This window comes from Apteryx mantelli, chromosome Z (assembly GCF_036417845.1).
Source record: "Apteryx mantelli isolate bAptMan1 chromosome Z, bAptMan1.hap1, whole genome shotgun sequence".
NCBI lineage: Eukaryota > Metazoa > Chordata > Aves > Apterygiformes > Apterygidae > Apteryx > Apteryx mantelli.
In genome coordinates, this window is record NC_090020.1 from 1,854,195 (window position 1) to 1,867,197 (window position 13,003).

At 46.7% G+C, this 13,003-nt stretch overlaps 2 protein-coding genes across 7 annotated transcripts in view; one reads left to right on the forward strand and one right to left on the reverse strand.

Moving 5' to 3' along the window:
- The window catches only part of POLR1E (RNA polymerase I subunit E), a 35,208-nt gene extending 25,128 nt beyond the window's left edge, over window positions 1–10,080 (forward strand). Inside the window, exon 12 of the mRNA XM_067316576.1 lies at window positions 10,020–10,080. Coding sequence (XP_067172677.1) covers window positions 10,020–10,038 — 19 coding nt within the window. The 3' untranslated portion in view covers window positions 10,039–10,080. The remainder of the gene's footprint in view (window positions 1–10,019) is intronic.
- Window positions 1–13,003, reverse strand: part of FBXO10 (F-box protein 10) — a 33,158-nt gene that overhangs the window by 4,165 nt on the left and 15,990 nt on the right. For 5 of the 6 annotated variants that reach the window (XM_067316561.1, XM_067316564.1, XM_067316563.1 and 2 more), the window contains 6 exons: window positions 11,634–11,783; window positions 9,963–10,099; window positions 6,162–6,232; window positions 5,106–5,258; window positions 2,789–3,064; window positions 1,542–1,852 (listed from right to left, as the gene is read on the reverse strand). In XM_067316561.1, the coding sequence (XP_067172662.1) occupies window positions 1,542–1,852; window positions 2,789–3,064; window positions 5,106–5,258; window positions 6,162–6,232; window positions 9,963–10,099; window positions 11,634–11,783 (1,098 nt within the window). The remainder of the gene's footprint in view (window positions 1–1,541; window positions 1,853–2,788; window positions 3,065–5,105; window positions 5,259–6,161; window positions 6,233–9,962; window positions 10,100–11,633; window positions 11,784–13,003) is intronic. The other variant, XM_067316565.1, reaches the window with a different exon arrangement.

The window sequence follows — 13,003 nt, forward strand, 5'->3', positions numbered from 1 at the left end:
ACGTCACTGCACCAAAATGTATTTGGATTGTTTGCTGCTCTCAGGGAAGAAAGGTCTCTCCTACAAGCAAACTGTGTATCCATTAAGGGAAATGACTACTGAGCTGTCCTTTACCAGGGCTTAAAAAACAGCCGAGGTGTGACAAGTCATCTGTGGATTAGTGTCCAAGGGGATATGGTCTTGAACTACAACTTCCAAGATTTATTCTTTTATTTGCCCCTGAGAGGCTGCATGAGCTTGCACAACCCCTACATCTGTATGTAACTCTGCTTACCTGTCTGAAATGCTGCTGCTGCTAATAATAGTCCATTAAAGATCTACCTTCATACTGCTATCTGTGTGCATACTGAGCACTTTGGGGCTACACAGCAAGCCTGAGTTGGTGCTTGTTTGCTTTCATGCTGGATGTGAGCATAAAAATGGATAATTATGACCCAATAATGCTGAGGCTAGAAATGTTCTCATCCTTCCCCTCTGGGTTCTACACAAAACTTCTAAACCTCTCTCAACAGATACCAGTATGATGCGCTTTTCAAACCCACTAGCACTGGAAATCTCATGTTCTCAGCAGTCTACTGTTGCCTACAGGGTTTATTAAAAACAAATGTTTACCTAATTCTCACCTATATCTTCCTCAATTTCAGCTTTTTCTCCCCCAGCCTCTACCCAATGACAGCCCAGGAAAAACCTGGAATTACAGGAGTGCTGGTGGAAAAAAACCCTGGAGATCTTCAGCCCAACATTCTGGTTGGAGCAGGACAGTCCTCAGCACTAACTAGATAAGGGCAGCCCTGACTTTGTCCAGCCAAGGCTTGGAAGTCCCTAAGGATGGAGACCTCAGCACCTCCTTGGTGACCTGTCCCAGAGCTGTACCATCCTCTAGGGCAAGAATATTCCTCCAGTGTTTGACCTGGACCTCCCAAACTGCAACTTGTGCTGTTGCCCCTTGTATTGCCTGGCACTGCTAAGAACGGTTTGGCTCTGACTGCCCCTTCAGGTAGCTATTTGCTGCTGTTAGATCCCCCTTGACCCCCTTTGCCAGACTAATCAAGCCCAGCTTCCTCTGCTTCTCCTCGTCAGTTGTGCACCCAAGGCCCCTGTCCATCCTGGTAGCCTGCACTGGCCCCTCTCACTTTTCACTCCCTTTTTCCACCTGCTAATTGACCTGGGTGTTCCAAAATGGGCAGAGTATTTCAGGTGCAAGCATCATTAGGGCTAAGGAGAGTGATGATAACTTTCCTTGATCCACTGGCCACACTTCTAATGTAGTCCAGAAATTATACTCCATCTAACAAATGCGGGGTGGGATACGATTCTAATTGGATGTTTCTCCTGGTGGTAATGCCAGGGCAGTCTTTTCTTTCTTGCTTCCAAATCAGGAGCCTATTGACTTCAGACTATTCTCAAAGAAGGAGAGCAAGAGCAAGCTCTGCCCCAGTTTTTCCACTAGCACACCACTGTGCTCTCCCCAGCTGGAGCAGAGCAAAACAGATGCAGGATACAAGGATCCTGGTGCCCTCTCAGATCACTCAGACACGCACCTTCATATCTGCTGCCTGGAGCAGCTGGAGGCCGCACCTGTGGTTGCCTATGATGTCGTTCTCAACAATGATGCCGTCTCCCTTGGAGACAATGCCATGGCTGCTGTTGTCATAGATGCCGTTGCCACGTAACTCCACCTGGCACTCTGCCTCAACCAGCACACCTCCCAGGCTGTTGCAGGAGATGCTGTTGTTTGCAATGCATGTGAGCTGCGTGCTCTGTAGGACGGCAACCCCATTGTTACGGTTGGCATGAATTACATTGGCAATGATATTGAGCGCTTCACTGCTCTTGATGTACAACCCAGAAGCTGCCAACGAGAAAGAGTGAGCATAAGTATCATGACAACAGCCCATAGTACGTTCTTCTCAAGGAGGTGGGTCTCTCTGTGGAGCCACAGGGCTCTTTCTAGAGGGCCAGCAGGAATATGCAAGCAGTACTGCCAAACCTCACTCAAGCATATAACTTGTTTGATCATCTCCAAACTAGTAAGGTTTAATTTACAGAATAAAACAATGCCAAACACAACACCCAAACCAACATCAGGGCCTTTTCACTTGCCCTCTTGGATTTAGGCCTTCAGGGTGTAGCAGTTAAAAACTTACAGCCTCAGTCAAGAAGAGCAAAAATCTATTGCTATTTCTAAAAGCTACTGAGTTTCTTCTGTCAGAATAAGTGATAAATCACTGAGACTTGTCATGACTGCTGCAGTGTTCCTCAGACCTCTCTCCCAGGTTGAACATAAGGTCTGTGCACCACTGCCTTTTGAGTTTCTTCCAAGAAGGAGCAAGAAATGGGAGGCAGTACACTTTAAGCCTGTGTTGGAGTGTCCTGAATTCTGGCTTGCTCACGCAGCTTCCCTTGCAACACAGAAGAGCTGCTGACCTCCACCAGCTCAACCTGGCCTATGCAAATCAGTCCTTGAGTGGCTAAGCTGGCCATGCTCAGGATCTTGCCATCTAGCTAGGAACAGAAACAATGTATGGGAAAGACTGTAGAGACCATTTCTACTACCCTAGCAGCCTGAGGTTACCTTGCCTAGCAGGCCAAGGACAAGCCCAGGTCTAGGCCCCACCTTTTCCCCAGGGTGCTTCTGGCCTTCCTGACAGATGAGCAGAACCTGGTGCTGATGTGTGAGGATGATAGACCTTTCTGCACGTCATCCTTTTTGGAGCACAGGGGAGAGAGATGAGCACGGGGAAGAGTGGGGACCGGAGTAGGCAGAAACCCTGGGCTCTTAGCTCACCTCCATTGTGATTGATGCTGTTCAACTCCACCAGTGCCACACTGATGGGATGTCGGGAGGCCAGGTACTCATCCTCACTGTCCAGGTCATTCTCCCAGCTGGCACCCTCTCTCTCCTCATGGAAGTTCTCATTGCCCCCTTGGTTGGCAGGGTAGTCACTGGCATCATCTTTGTGGCAGAACACTGCAACCCCATAGATGCTGTTGTGGCTGATCTGGTTGTTGGTAACATGAGGGAGGCTGGAGGACATCATCCACACACCACAGCCTTTGTTCCCTGCAATGCAGGGTGGCAAAGCCCATGTTACCCAGCAGCACTTGCAGACCCCCCAGCCCTGCCCCAAAGTGGCTGGTATGTCCATGTGCACTGCAGATTGGACGGAGGGGATCTTCCACATTGAATGGACACAAAGACCAAATCTACCTGACAGGGACTTTGTCCTGCTGGGTCATCCCTAGTCCTTGAGCTCCGTGCCTCAGTTTCCCTACTTCTAGTTCTTCCTGGCTTTCCAGGTGTTTTGACAGGCACCAACAATGCTCTGACCTCATCTGGAGTCCCTCAGTTCAACTCACGCAAACATGTACTAAATCCCCTTTGCACTGTTGCTCTATTGGATGGTCAGACATAGCCCTGTCCCCAGCCTTCATCTCTCACTGGCTCCATGCATAGGTGGTTTCACCACAGATGTGCATTCATAGTGATGAAAGTCTCATCTCTGCATGCTCCCTCACTCCAGCTGAAATGTTTCTCCTTGTGAATCTGTGACATCAAGCTGAGGCTGTCTGACTGAAAAAACTCTAAGATGCTGTATCCCTTCCTCCCCTCTTACTGCTGTATTGGAGTATTGGGCCTGTTTTCCTCATGGTATACAAGACAGGCACATGATGTCTCCCCAGGGGGAACACAGCGATGGACATCTGCTTGTTGAAAAAAACCCTCTCCCTAGACTAGGCATGTTCTAGTTTCTCTTTGTCCAGGGCTGGAAGTCCTTGTGGACTAGAGAACAAGAAGCTCTAGGAACACTGAACCAATGGAGCCTAGTTTCTCAAAGACTTGTGCCTCAAGGGCCCAGGTGTATTCTCTGGTACCTAATATAGGCTGAGGTGAAGCTTCTCCATTCCCAGGGTGCATGGGCCCTAAGACCACCCTCCTCCTCTCCCTGACCACTGATTTTTCAGAAACCTCTAGGAACTTCCTATCTTTGTACCCTAACCCTCATTCAGACTGGATTGAAACTGGCCATGAGGCTCCAACACTGCTAGAAGGACATGCATGCACACATGCACATAGAGTCATGCCACATGACTGCCTATGTGTTGTTTCCATCACAAACAGGACTACAGAAGAGCTGCAACCCCTCTCAGTGTCTCAGATCTGCACCAGGGCACTGGATGACTCTGCAGCACCACTGTTTCTCTGCAGCCATTTTAAAACCCCCTTAAAAAAACAAATCCCAAGTTTCTAAACAAAGCATGTGGGAAGTTTATTTCCTATCAGACATGAGTCTAATTGTTAGATTACAGATCCTGTCTGTCCAGGTCAGCTTGTTCCATCCTCCTCCTGGGTTTAACTGGGTAAATAAATGCAGCAGGCTGGCCTCCCTCATTGTCTAGAGAAACTCAGATTGTCCAGCTTCTCCTATAATCCTGCTTATTCTTCCTGGTTCCAAAGGACACTTAGTTTTCGACCTCCAGTGACCTGAAATAAGCCTAGTCCATTGCTGTCAGACTGTGCTACAGCTATCTGCTCCAGAAGGCCAAGAACTTTTCCTCAACAACTATTTCCAAGGCTCAAGACTCCAACACAACAGCACAGGGACGAGCTGAGTTGTGGCCATCAGCAGCTCACAGCATCCCCCACACTGAGCTGCGAGGATAGCAGCACAGGAATGTTGTTTCATTAATTGAAGAGTGCATTCTCTACCTGTTCCTTGCCCTACATGCAGGTCCCACAGCAGCACAGAAAGGTATGGTGCAAGACTGGCTTTCCCTTTCAAAGTAGAGCCTAAAGGATATACAGGTCATTCCGCTGAGAAGCTACTGCATGCCACTAGGGACAAAGTGGTTGTCTCTTGAGCAAATAGAGGGGTCTGTTGTGAATCATAGCCAGAGAATGCTGGCAGTGTAGCCTCCAGACTGCCTTCACGTGGCTGGGCCACGCAAATTTCTTGACCAGTATCCTTTACAGCCCATCACCAGCTCATGGAGCAATCAATCAGGAGTAGAGAGCAGCCCAGTGTGACCAAACAGAGGAAAGGGGGTGGGGAAAAAGATGACAAAAAGAAAGAAGAATTCTTTTCCTTAGTTTGCTTCCTTACCATAAATGGTGTTTCCTTCAATGAGACCCTTCCCGCACTCGCCCACCACGACACCATCTGAATACCCACAAGCTATCATGTTGTTCTTGAGGACAGGGTCGCCCCCATGACGGATGTCTGCTCCACCCCACTGGTTCTCACAGATGACATTCTCTATGGCCAAGCAGAGAGGACAGAGAGCATCAGGAACAGGACAGCAGTGCCACCTCTGCCCCAGGCCTTATGCTCATAGAAGAGCTACTCAGCAAGATAAGACTTGGCTCCACTGAAAAACTCCCACTGCCTGATCCAAAACCTCAGAAGCCTTCCTGGTTTCCCAAGCCCGGTCTTTATCCCATCACATAGGCAATGCTATTCCTACACACAGGACAGACTCCTGACATTTAAAAAGACTATTGGAAATAAAAGGTAGGGTTTAATCTTAACATGTTTCCCACTACTTTGGGGACTGACTGACTGCAGATTTTTCCCCTGTTGGTGGCAATGCAGTTCACCTAAAAGCATGCAGAATGTATAGACTTTCTATATAGAAAGGTACTATATGCGTATTCTTTCTCAATATTTTTTGGGAAAAAAATCTTGTTCAATGGAAGGTGGAAGTTTCATTGGCATCATCAAATGCAATTTCAGGCATCTGTTCCAAAACCACAAAGAGGCTGAGGTTGAACTTAAGGTAATTACCAATTCTAGGTAATCATTCCCTCTTCTCAGTCCTAAGTGTAGGGCAAAATGGGTAACCACTCAGAGATGCCATAAAAGTAGAAAAAATCATTAACAACTTCAGTTTGCAATGTACAGGATACAGGAAGGAAAAATGAAGTTCATGTGGCACACTGCTTTAGAGCACAGTTCTGTGTCCAAACTGGGAGGATACCCTTCAGAAATATATGCTCCCTCTGTCAATGACACAAATGTCAACAGGGAAGAGGAAGCTAGGGGATAATTGCATGTCACTCTAGAATTACAACAAGGTAAATTTTGCAACCAAACAAACAGACAGAGGATTTAAGAGAGAGCATTTTCATTTTCATTCACTGGGCATTTTCATTTTCATACCTGTGATTTGACCTCTTCCATTCTCATTCACTGCTATTCCAGCAGCCAGTCCCTGGAAAATATAGTTCCCACTGAGGTGGAAGAGGAAAAGAAGGTTACCAAAAGTGCTGCCTGCTCTGCTTTTCCGCACAGGCATCTGTCTTTTTGGCTGACTACAAATCACAGTTTATTGCCTGTTCTCTGCAATGAGAATGCATCACCCTCTGTAGCACTGGAATAGTCACACAGCAAAGTGGAACAAGAGAGGAAAATACAGAGGGGAAGCTACATGCAAAGCACAGTGGAGCTACTGACAACAGGACCAACTTTCAAGGTGGAAAAAGCACAAAAAGTCATGGAGAAACATGAAGAAGTAAGAACATTTGTGGAATGGGAGGTTACTGCAAGTATTTAATAGCCACTGTGTTAGACAAATTGTCTGTCTAGCCCAGGATCCAGTCTCCAAGACTGAGCAGCTGCAGATGTATACAGAAAGAATACACAGGGAAAACAAAGTAACCCTTCCTGCAGCATGGCCTCCCTGCTTCACTGCTGCCTGAACTAAGGGTTACATCTGCACTTTAGATGGACTTTTCTCCTCAGAAATAGTCAATTGCTTTTCAAATTGTCCTATACACTGCTGTTCTCAACACCCCACAGCAAGGGTGTCATTCCACAGTGAGTTTCCATCAGGCCTGTACACTGAGTGAGCCCGGCAGGGATGCCGACAACTCTAGGCTGAGCTGTCTGGTGTTTGTATTCCAGTTTGCAGCATGTAGCAGGGGACTTGCAGCTGTGCAGAGCAGAGCTGCCCTCCAAAGCTTTTCCCAGATGCAGAGGAAAAGACCTGTGTGTCCCTCTGGGAAAGCACTGGAGATGCACTGAGAAGCAACTACAGTCAGCCTACATAAACACTAGAGAGGAATTTGCTAGAGCTTTAATCTGTTTTCCCCACCCTTCTGACTCCCAAGAAGGATGTGGTAGTGCTTTAGCAGTACTGCTTAGGTGCTTTTGTGGAATGGGACTCCTGTTCTGAAAATTCTCAGCATTGGTGAGAGAGGCTCCAAAGCAAGCAGAGCTTGCACGGTTGAAAATGGGAAATATTAAACATGGTGGCAGAAGCACAGGCAGTGCAATGCTGGGAGAGAGAGACAGAAGAGAACTTGAGCACCCAGTGCTGCACGAGTAAAAGTCTCCTGCATTGTTCCCCTGGGTTCAAGGAAAAGGGATTCTACATATCGCTTATAAGTGGGAACAAAGCCAAGGAACTCCCAAGCCCATCATTAGCTCCTCTTCTGCAGTGTGACAACATAGAGGACCCTGAATGTCTGGCTTATTGCTAAGGTTCGAAGTGGGGGAACAGTAAGTTTAATAATTAAGAAAAACAACCAAGCAACCAAAACCTCTGAAACAGATTCTCCCTTGATACCCACCCAGAAAGACTCATCAGAGACAGCCTACCACATGTGGAACCTGATGCCTGGGAGGGCCTGATTCCTCCTCTCTCCCAGCTATGAAGAGACCTTAAATCTTTTACATAACTGGGCTAGGGTGAAAGAACAGCACTTGCGACATATGATTGCACATGCTGGCCCACAGCACAACTGGCCAGTGATGATATGAAGGGGGCTGGAATACTTCATTCTTTGCAGTCTTGCTCCCAGGCAGGGGTTGAATGCTGAGGAGGGGGGGATTGGATTCTCTGGAACTGGGTAACAGTAAACAAAACTCAACAATACACTTTCTAGAAGGATAGTAAACAAGTGCAACTGAAAGTGCAGATTATCTTTGCCTAGTTGGGCACTTCTCTGGTGGCCTCTGACTTTCCAAAGATGGGTGTTACTCTACTTGTAACTGTGTAGTCTGACTCAACAGCTGTTACTCTGTGCTCAACTACATCTTAATGCTTAGGTGGGATCGTTCAGTTTTGACTGAACCAAATGAAGCCTCCATTGCTCTGTGAGTATTATAGGGGCACAATAAGCAGCGTACAAAGAACTCAAAACTCTAGTTGTGGCTGCTAGATTCAGTGTGACACACTTTCCTTCCTCTTGAAAGGAGGGACTAGGTGGGAAAAGAGTATACATCAACCCTCCCTCCCATTCTTTTTTCCCCATGCCTAGCACTGTCGGGGGAGGATTAAGAGTACAGCCCAGCACAAGAATTCTGTATCTGATATCCATGGATTGCACCAACAACCCAGTAGCCAAGGAGAAAGATAAGTCATCCACCAGGGAAAACCATTCTAAAAACACAAGGAGCAGAGCTCTCTGGTTCCCACTTCTGAATAAACAGTGTCATTCTAACCCTGTATCTTACCTGCTTTTGGAAATAGGCAGTAGGTCTTGCATAGCTGAGCAGCGTCACACTCAGCACCTTTCAAACCTTGGCCTGCCCGCAATAGGAGATCTTTTTCTTATCCAGAAAGTCTCTTTGCTACTGCAGACAGTCTTTCTGACTGAAACAGGTATGCTCCCAAGGGACTATATTATTTTTAAAAATAGTACTTAGCTCCCATGTCACAGGTGAACTTTTCAGAAAAATACACCTCAGCTTTTCCCCACACAGTCCATCATGACATGACAATGAAGCCCATCCCTGGACAGGGAGCAGCAAACAGCCACAACAGATTGAGCTGGGCTTACAGGTCTCAGGGAAGGGCAAAATATTTTTTAGTTTCCAGCTGTAGAAAAGGTACCCAGCAAAGGACATTACTTCTACCAACTTCTATCTTCTGTTAACCTGCCTCCCAACAGATGAACCCATAATCTCATAGGTGAAACATCGCCCTGCTGGAAGTGCATGGCACATCCAGGAGATTCTGGATACACGTGGCACATCCAAGAGACCTTGGGTAAGCGCAGCCTCAACCAGCACCTGAGCAGACGTATTGAGACAGTGCATCAGGAATGATGGCACTCATGAGAGGAGGGGGTGAGCTGCCACCCCACAGGAATCATGAGATGGGAGAAGGGGTGGGAATACAGACTAGGTGCCTCTAACGTCTATGACCAAGAACAGCTGCTTTCTCATTTGTAGTCTGGGAGCTTTGTGTGGCTGAGCACTGAGTCACAAGGAATTTCCCCATGGGGATCGTGGAAAATATCTAGGGAAGGTGCAATAAGCAGTCTGGAGAGTAGAAAGGGCACATGGCAGCAAGGTATGCTATTTCTCCTGCAGCACACTCTCTCCATGTGCAGAACACTTTTTCATACCTCCTTGGCTAGTGTTATGGCACAGAGCCCATTCCTAGGAGACGCAGTGCCAGTGGAGCAAGCCGCAGGATGGAATTGAGCTCAAAATACCAACTGAGCTAAATGTAAGAGAGAGTGGGGTGTTAAATAGTTTGAAACCGGTAATGCCATCTCTTCTGTTGAGTTACCAGTTGATATCACCAGGTAAAATCGATGGTGCTGATGTGAAGAGAGCCTGCCAGATTTTAACACTAACATCTAAACTGAGTGGTATTAAAACACACACAAGTCAGTGACTGCAGGTATTTAGAGCAGAAAGGTGAATTCTATGCTATGAGCATAGAAGTCTGTTTCCCAATTTCCTGCAACAAGCATTGGGATGTGTATTGTTCATTCTTCAACAGAACCTTCTTCCCCCAAAATCCAGGAAAAAAAAACAAGATCAGCACTTGGCAAAGACTCCCAGGTGCAGCAAGCAAATAGAGGGAAGCCACAGAAAGGCACTAGTGCACAGTGATCCTATTCCTGCTCTATCGTGGGGGGGGGAAGAAAAGGAAAAGCACGCCCAGTAGGAGGAATAATTCTTAACAGACAAAGGAGAGAGACAGGTCATTGCTTGCTAACATACCTCACAGCAGGGTTTCCATTATACAGAATATAAATGCCAGCTTCTTTATTCCCATAGATCTGATTGCTACGGATGATGCCTTTCCCATTGCCAACGACAACAATGCCTGAGCGAAGACCACTGTGTATCTTATTGCACTGCAGTTTTATTTTTGCACATGTAAAGAGAATAAAAGCAAAAGGGAGGGAAAAAATGTCACTTATAAAAGTAAACAAGATGAGACAGCAACTGCAAAAAAACCAACCCCTCCTCACCCTTTTGGGAGAAGGGCAGAGGAGTAATTAATTCAGCTTCTAAGAGATCACTCTCAAAGGATCAAGGCATGCTTAACTTTTACTTTTCTTTGGGATTTTTTATACAATGACAAATTTCCCTTTCTATTGTGACTGCAGCCTCTTCTTTAATCTGCAGCTCCCCTTGCCACCTTAAAGGGTTGCCCTTGGGTTGGCAATGCTTAGTCCTCTTCAGCTAGTTTCAAATTGGACAGGGCTACAGAGACTCATGCCCAGCACATGAATCCCTGTAATGGGATTACAGTTCAAGATCTCTCTACTGCCTTCAAGAAGAAAAAGACCATTAGTGGCACGCTACATGAATTGGAGCCAGGAATCTAAGGAGGAAGCTCAGTACAGTATGGTGCCTTTACTTGAGCAGCAGGATAGTGCTTTACATTCAGTCCCTTCCAACACATAGACAGGGGATGTCCACCCACTATCAGCACAGCCAGAATTACCATTGCATAAAACCAAATGGCTGCTTTTCACCCCAACAGGGCTCAGTATCTCCTACAAGGACAGGAGTACCTTGGGATCCTCCTGAGCAGGACAGCAGCCCCAGCCTAATATCTCCAGGGGAGTAATAATTACAAAACACAGGCAAAGCAAGAAACAACAGCTCAGACAATGTTTGCAAACAAGGCCAAACACACACAGTCAGAGGCTCAGTAGGAGCTGGCATCTCCTACTTTACTCAGTTGGAGCTTGTCCATAACATCTCCCATGGGGAGATCACAGTCTGATGCAGTTCCAGTGGTGGTCATTCAGATGGTAACTTTTATCTATGTTTCTGCCTGTCTGCCCCTGCCTGCCCCCAGCCCCACACATGAAGCCCCTGCTTCCTCAAGTGTGACATACAGATACCGCATTTGTTAAACAATGACAACCTCACCCCCTGTATAGCTGGAGGCACTACAGATCCAAAGGAAATCTATGGTGCTGGATGGCAGACTGCTGATCACTCCCCTTCTGCCTGATGACTGTGCAGAGTTGAGACCCTCCACTAAGTCTCAGGGTACAGAACCTGATTCAAAGTGTGGAATAAGTACAGTTTATAATGTAATGCTGATCCATTAACTTTAGGGATTAGGGAGGTTTATTTGATGGGGGAACATTCCCCTATCCTCTATATGCAGCAATTTTAAGATACCATGATACCATGAAACAGAGCAGGAGACCATGCATGTACTGTCAGCCACTGCTTTCATCATGCTTTGCCCTTGGGATTAGCTGTGGTCCAAATCATCAATAAAAGTCTAAAAATAAACAAGCTTTAGGGCAAAGCTAGCAGCAAGGTTAGTGTTTTCAGTACTGGGAGGTGGATCCTGCTGCCTCTTGGAGAGAATGTGAGAGAAAGAGAGCACTGTCCTCCATCTCAGCTTAGAGGAGCACATACCAGAACAAGAGGATTGGCTCCCTTCCGGATGTCAACTCCTGCCTCACAGTTTGAATGGATGTTGTTATTTGCAATCAGGCCTCCTGCCGACAGGCGTAGAAATATCCCCGATGCTTTGCAATGGTGAATGTCATTCTTCAGCATGATAACCTGTAGCAGAGAGAAGAAGCACCTGTAATTGTAATCAGAGTGATGAGGAAGAGAAACTGACCAAATGATGCAGATCTTTCTGCCACTTCTGTGCCTATAAATCCCCTCTGCCTCTACCACCAACCTGTGCTGTGCCAGATACTCCAGTAACGCCAGACAGCAGCTGTAACTGGAGTTAGCGCATGTCAAGAAGTGCTAAGGGTGTTGAGCGTTATTCACTTGCATGGGTCTGTCTGGGGTTGGGAACCCAATGTACCTGGGTGTTGCACAGCCAGAACAGAGATATGCTTTTGACTTAGAAATCCTATCATTACATAGGGCTCAACTTGAAAGGGTTTCATTAAAGTGCCTCCCCAAAGGTTTCATTCACTGCATTACATTCCCACGCTGTCAGAAACAGTGAGCTGTTCCCTTAACACATCTCCAAACCGTTCATGGTACAATAGATCTGTCCCCTCCCCTCTTAGGCAGTCCTTTTCAGGCTGCAGTCCCCATACAAGTCAACGTCCTTCCCATATACAGACAGCAACTAGCTGGCTACTCACTTTTCTACTTCACAGAACTGCTCAGAGGCGAGACAGACAAACTTAAGTGCCACAGAGCCTCCCATGAAGCTGACTGGGCAAATGTCCTACAACATACACACTCAGAACACAACTTGTCTCTTGTCTTGCACCTTCAGAGCAAAGTTTTTGCCACCTGGGGCAGAACCAAGCCATCAAGCAAATGGAAATCATTGCCATACTCATCACAACCTAGCTTCATCTAAGCAAACAAGTAGTTAAATATTTGTGCAGCAGCAATCTTTAGTACTTTCCAGGCAAACAAATTCATGTCTTAAAACCATGTCTTATGAGTGGTGAGAAATCATCTACAAATTGCTTTTGATATCCCACTTTAATGAACAACACAGATCAGAAGGTAATTAACTTATACTTCTTTTATATGTTCATTCCAGAAAGGTACTTCACACAGTCTCTTAACTAAACATGGAGCTCAGTGGGACCTGACAGCTGCCTATCTTCATCAGTCACTCTTGGTTGCCCAGACAGGAAGCTGAGGAAGGTGAAAAAGGCAGACACCTGCTCCAAAGAATGCTGCCACAGGGCAGTTTTGCTGGCAGATCCAGTGGTACAGACCAGTGGAGCTGGGTTGCAGGCCTGGCATTGCTCACAGACCAACCAGACATGTTCCCTGCCTGCAGTGGCCAGACTTGCTGA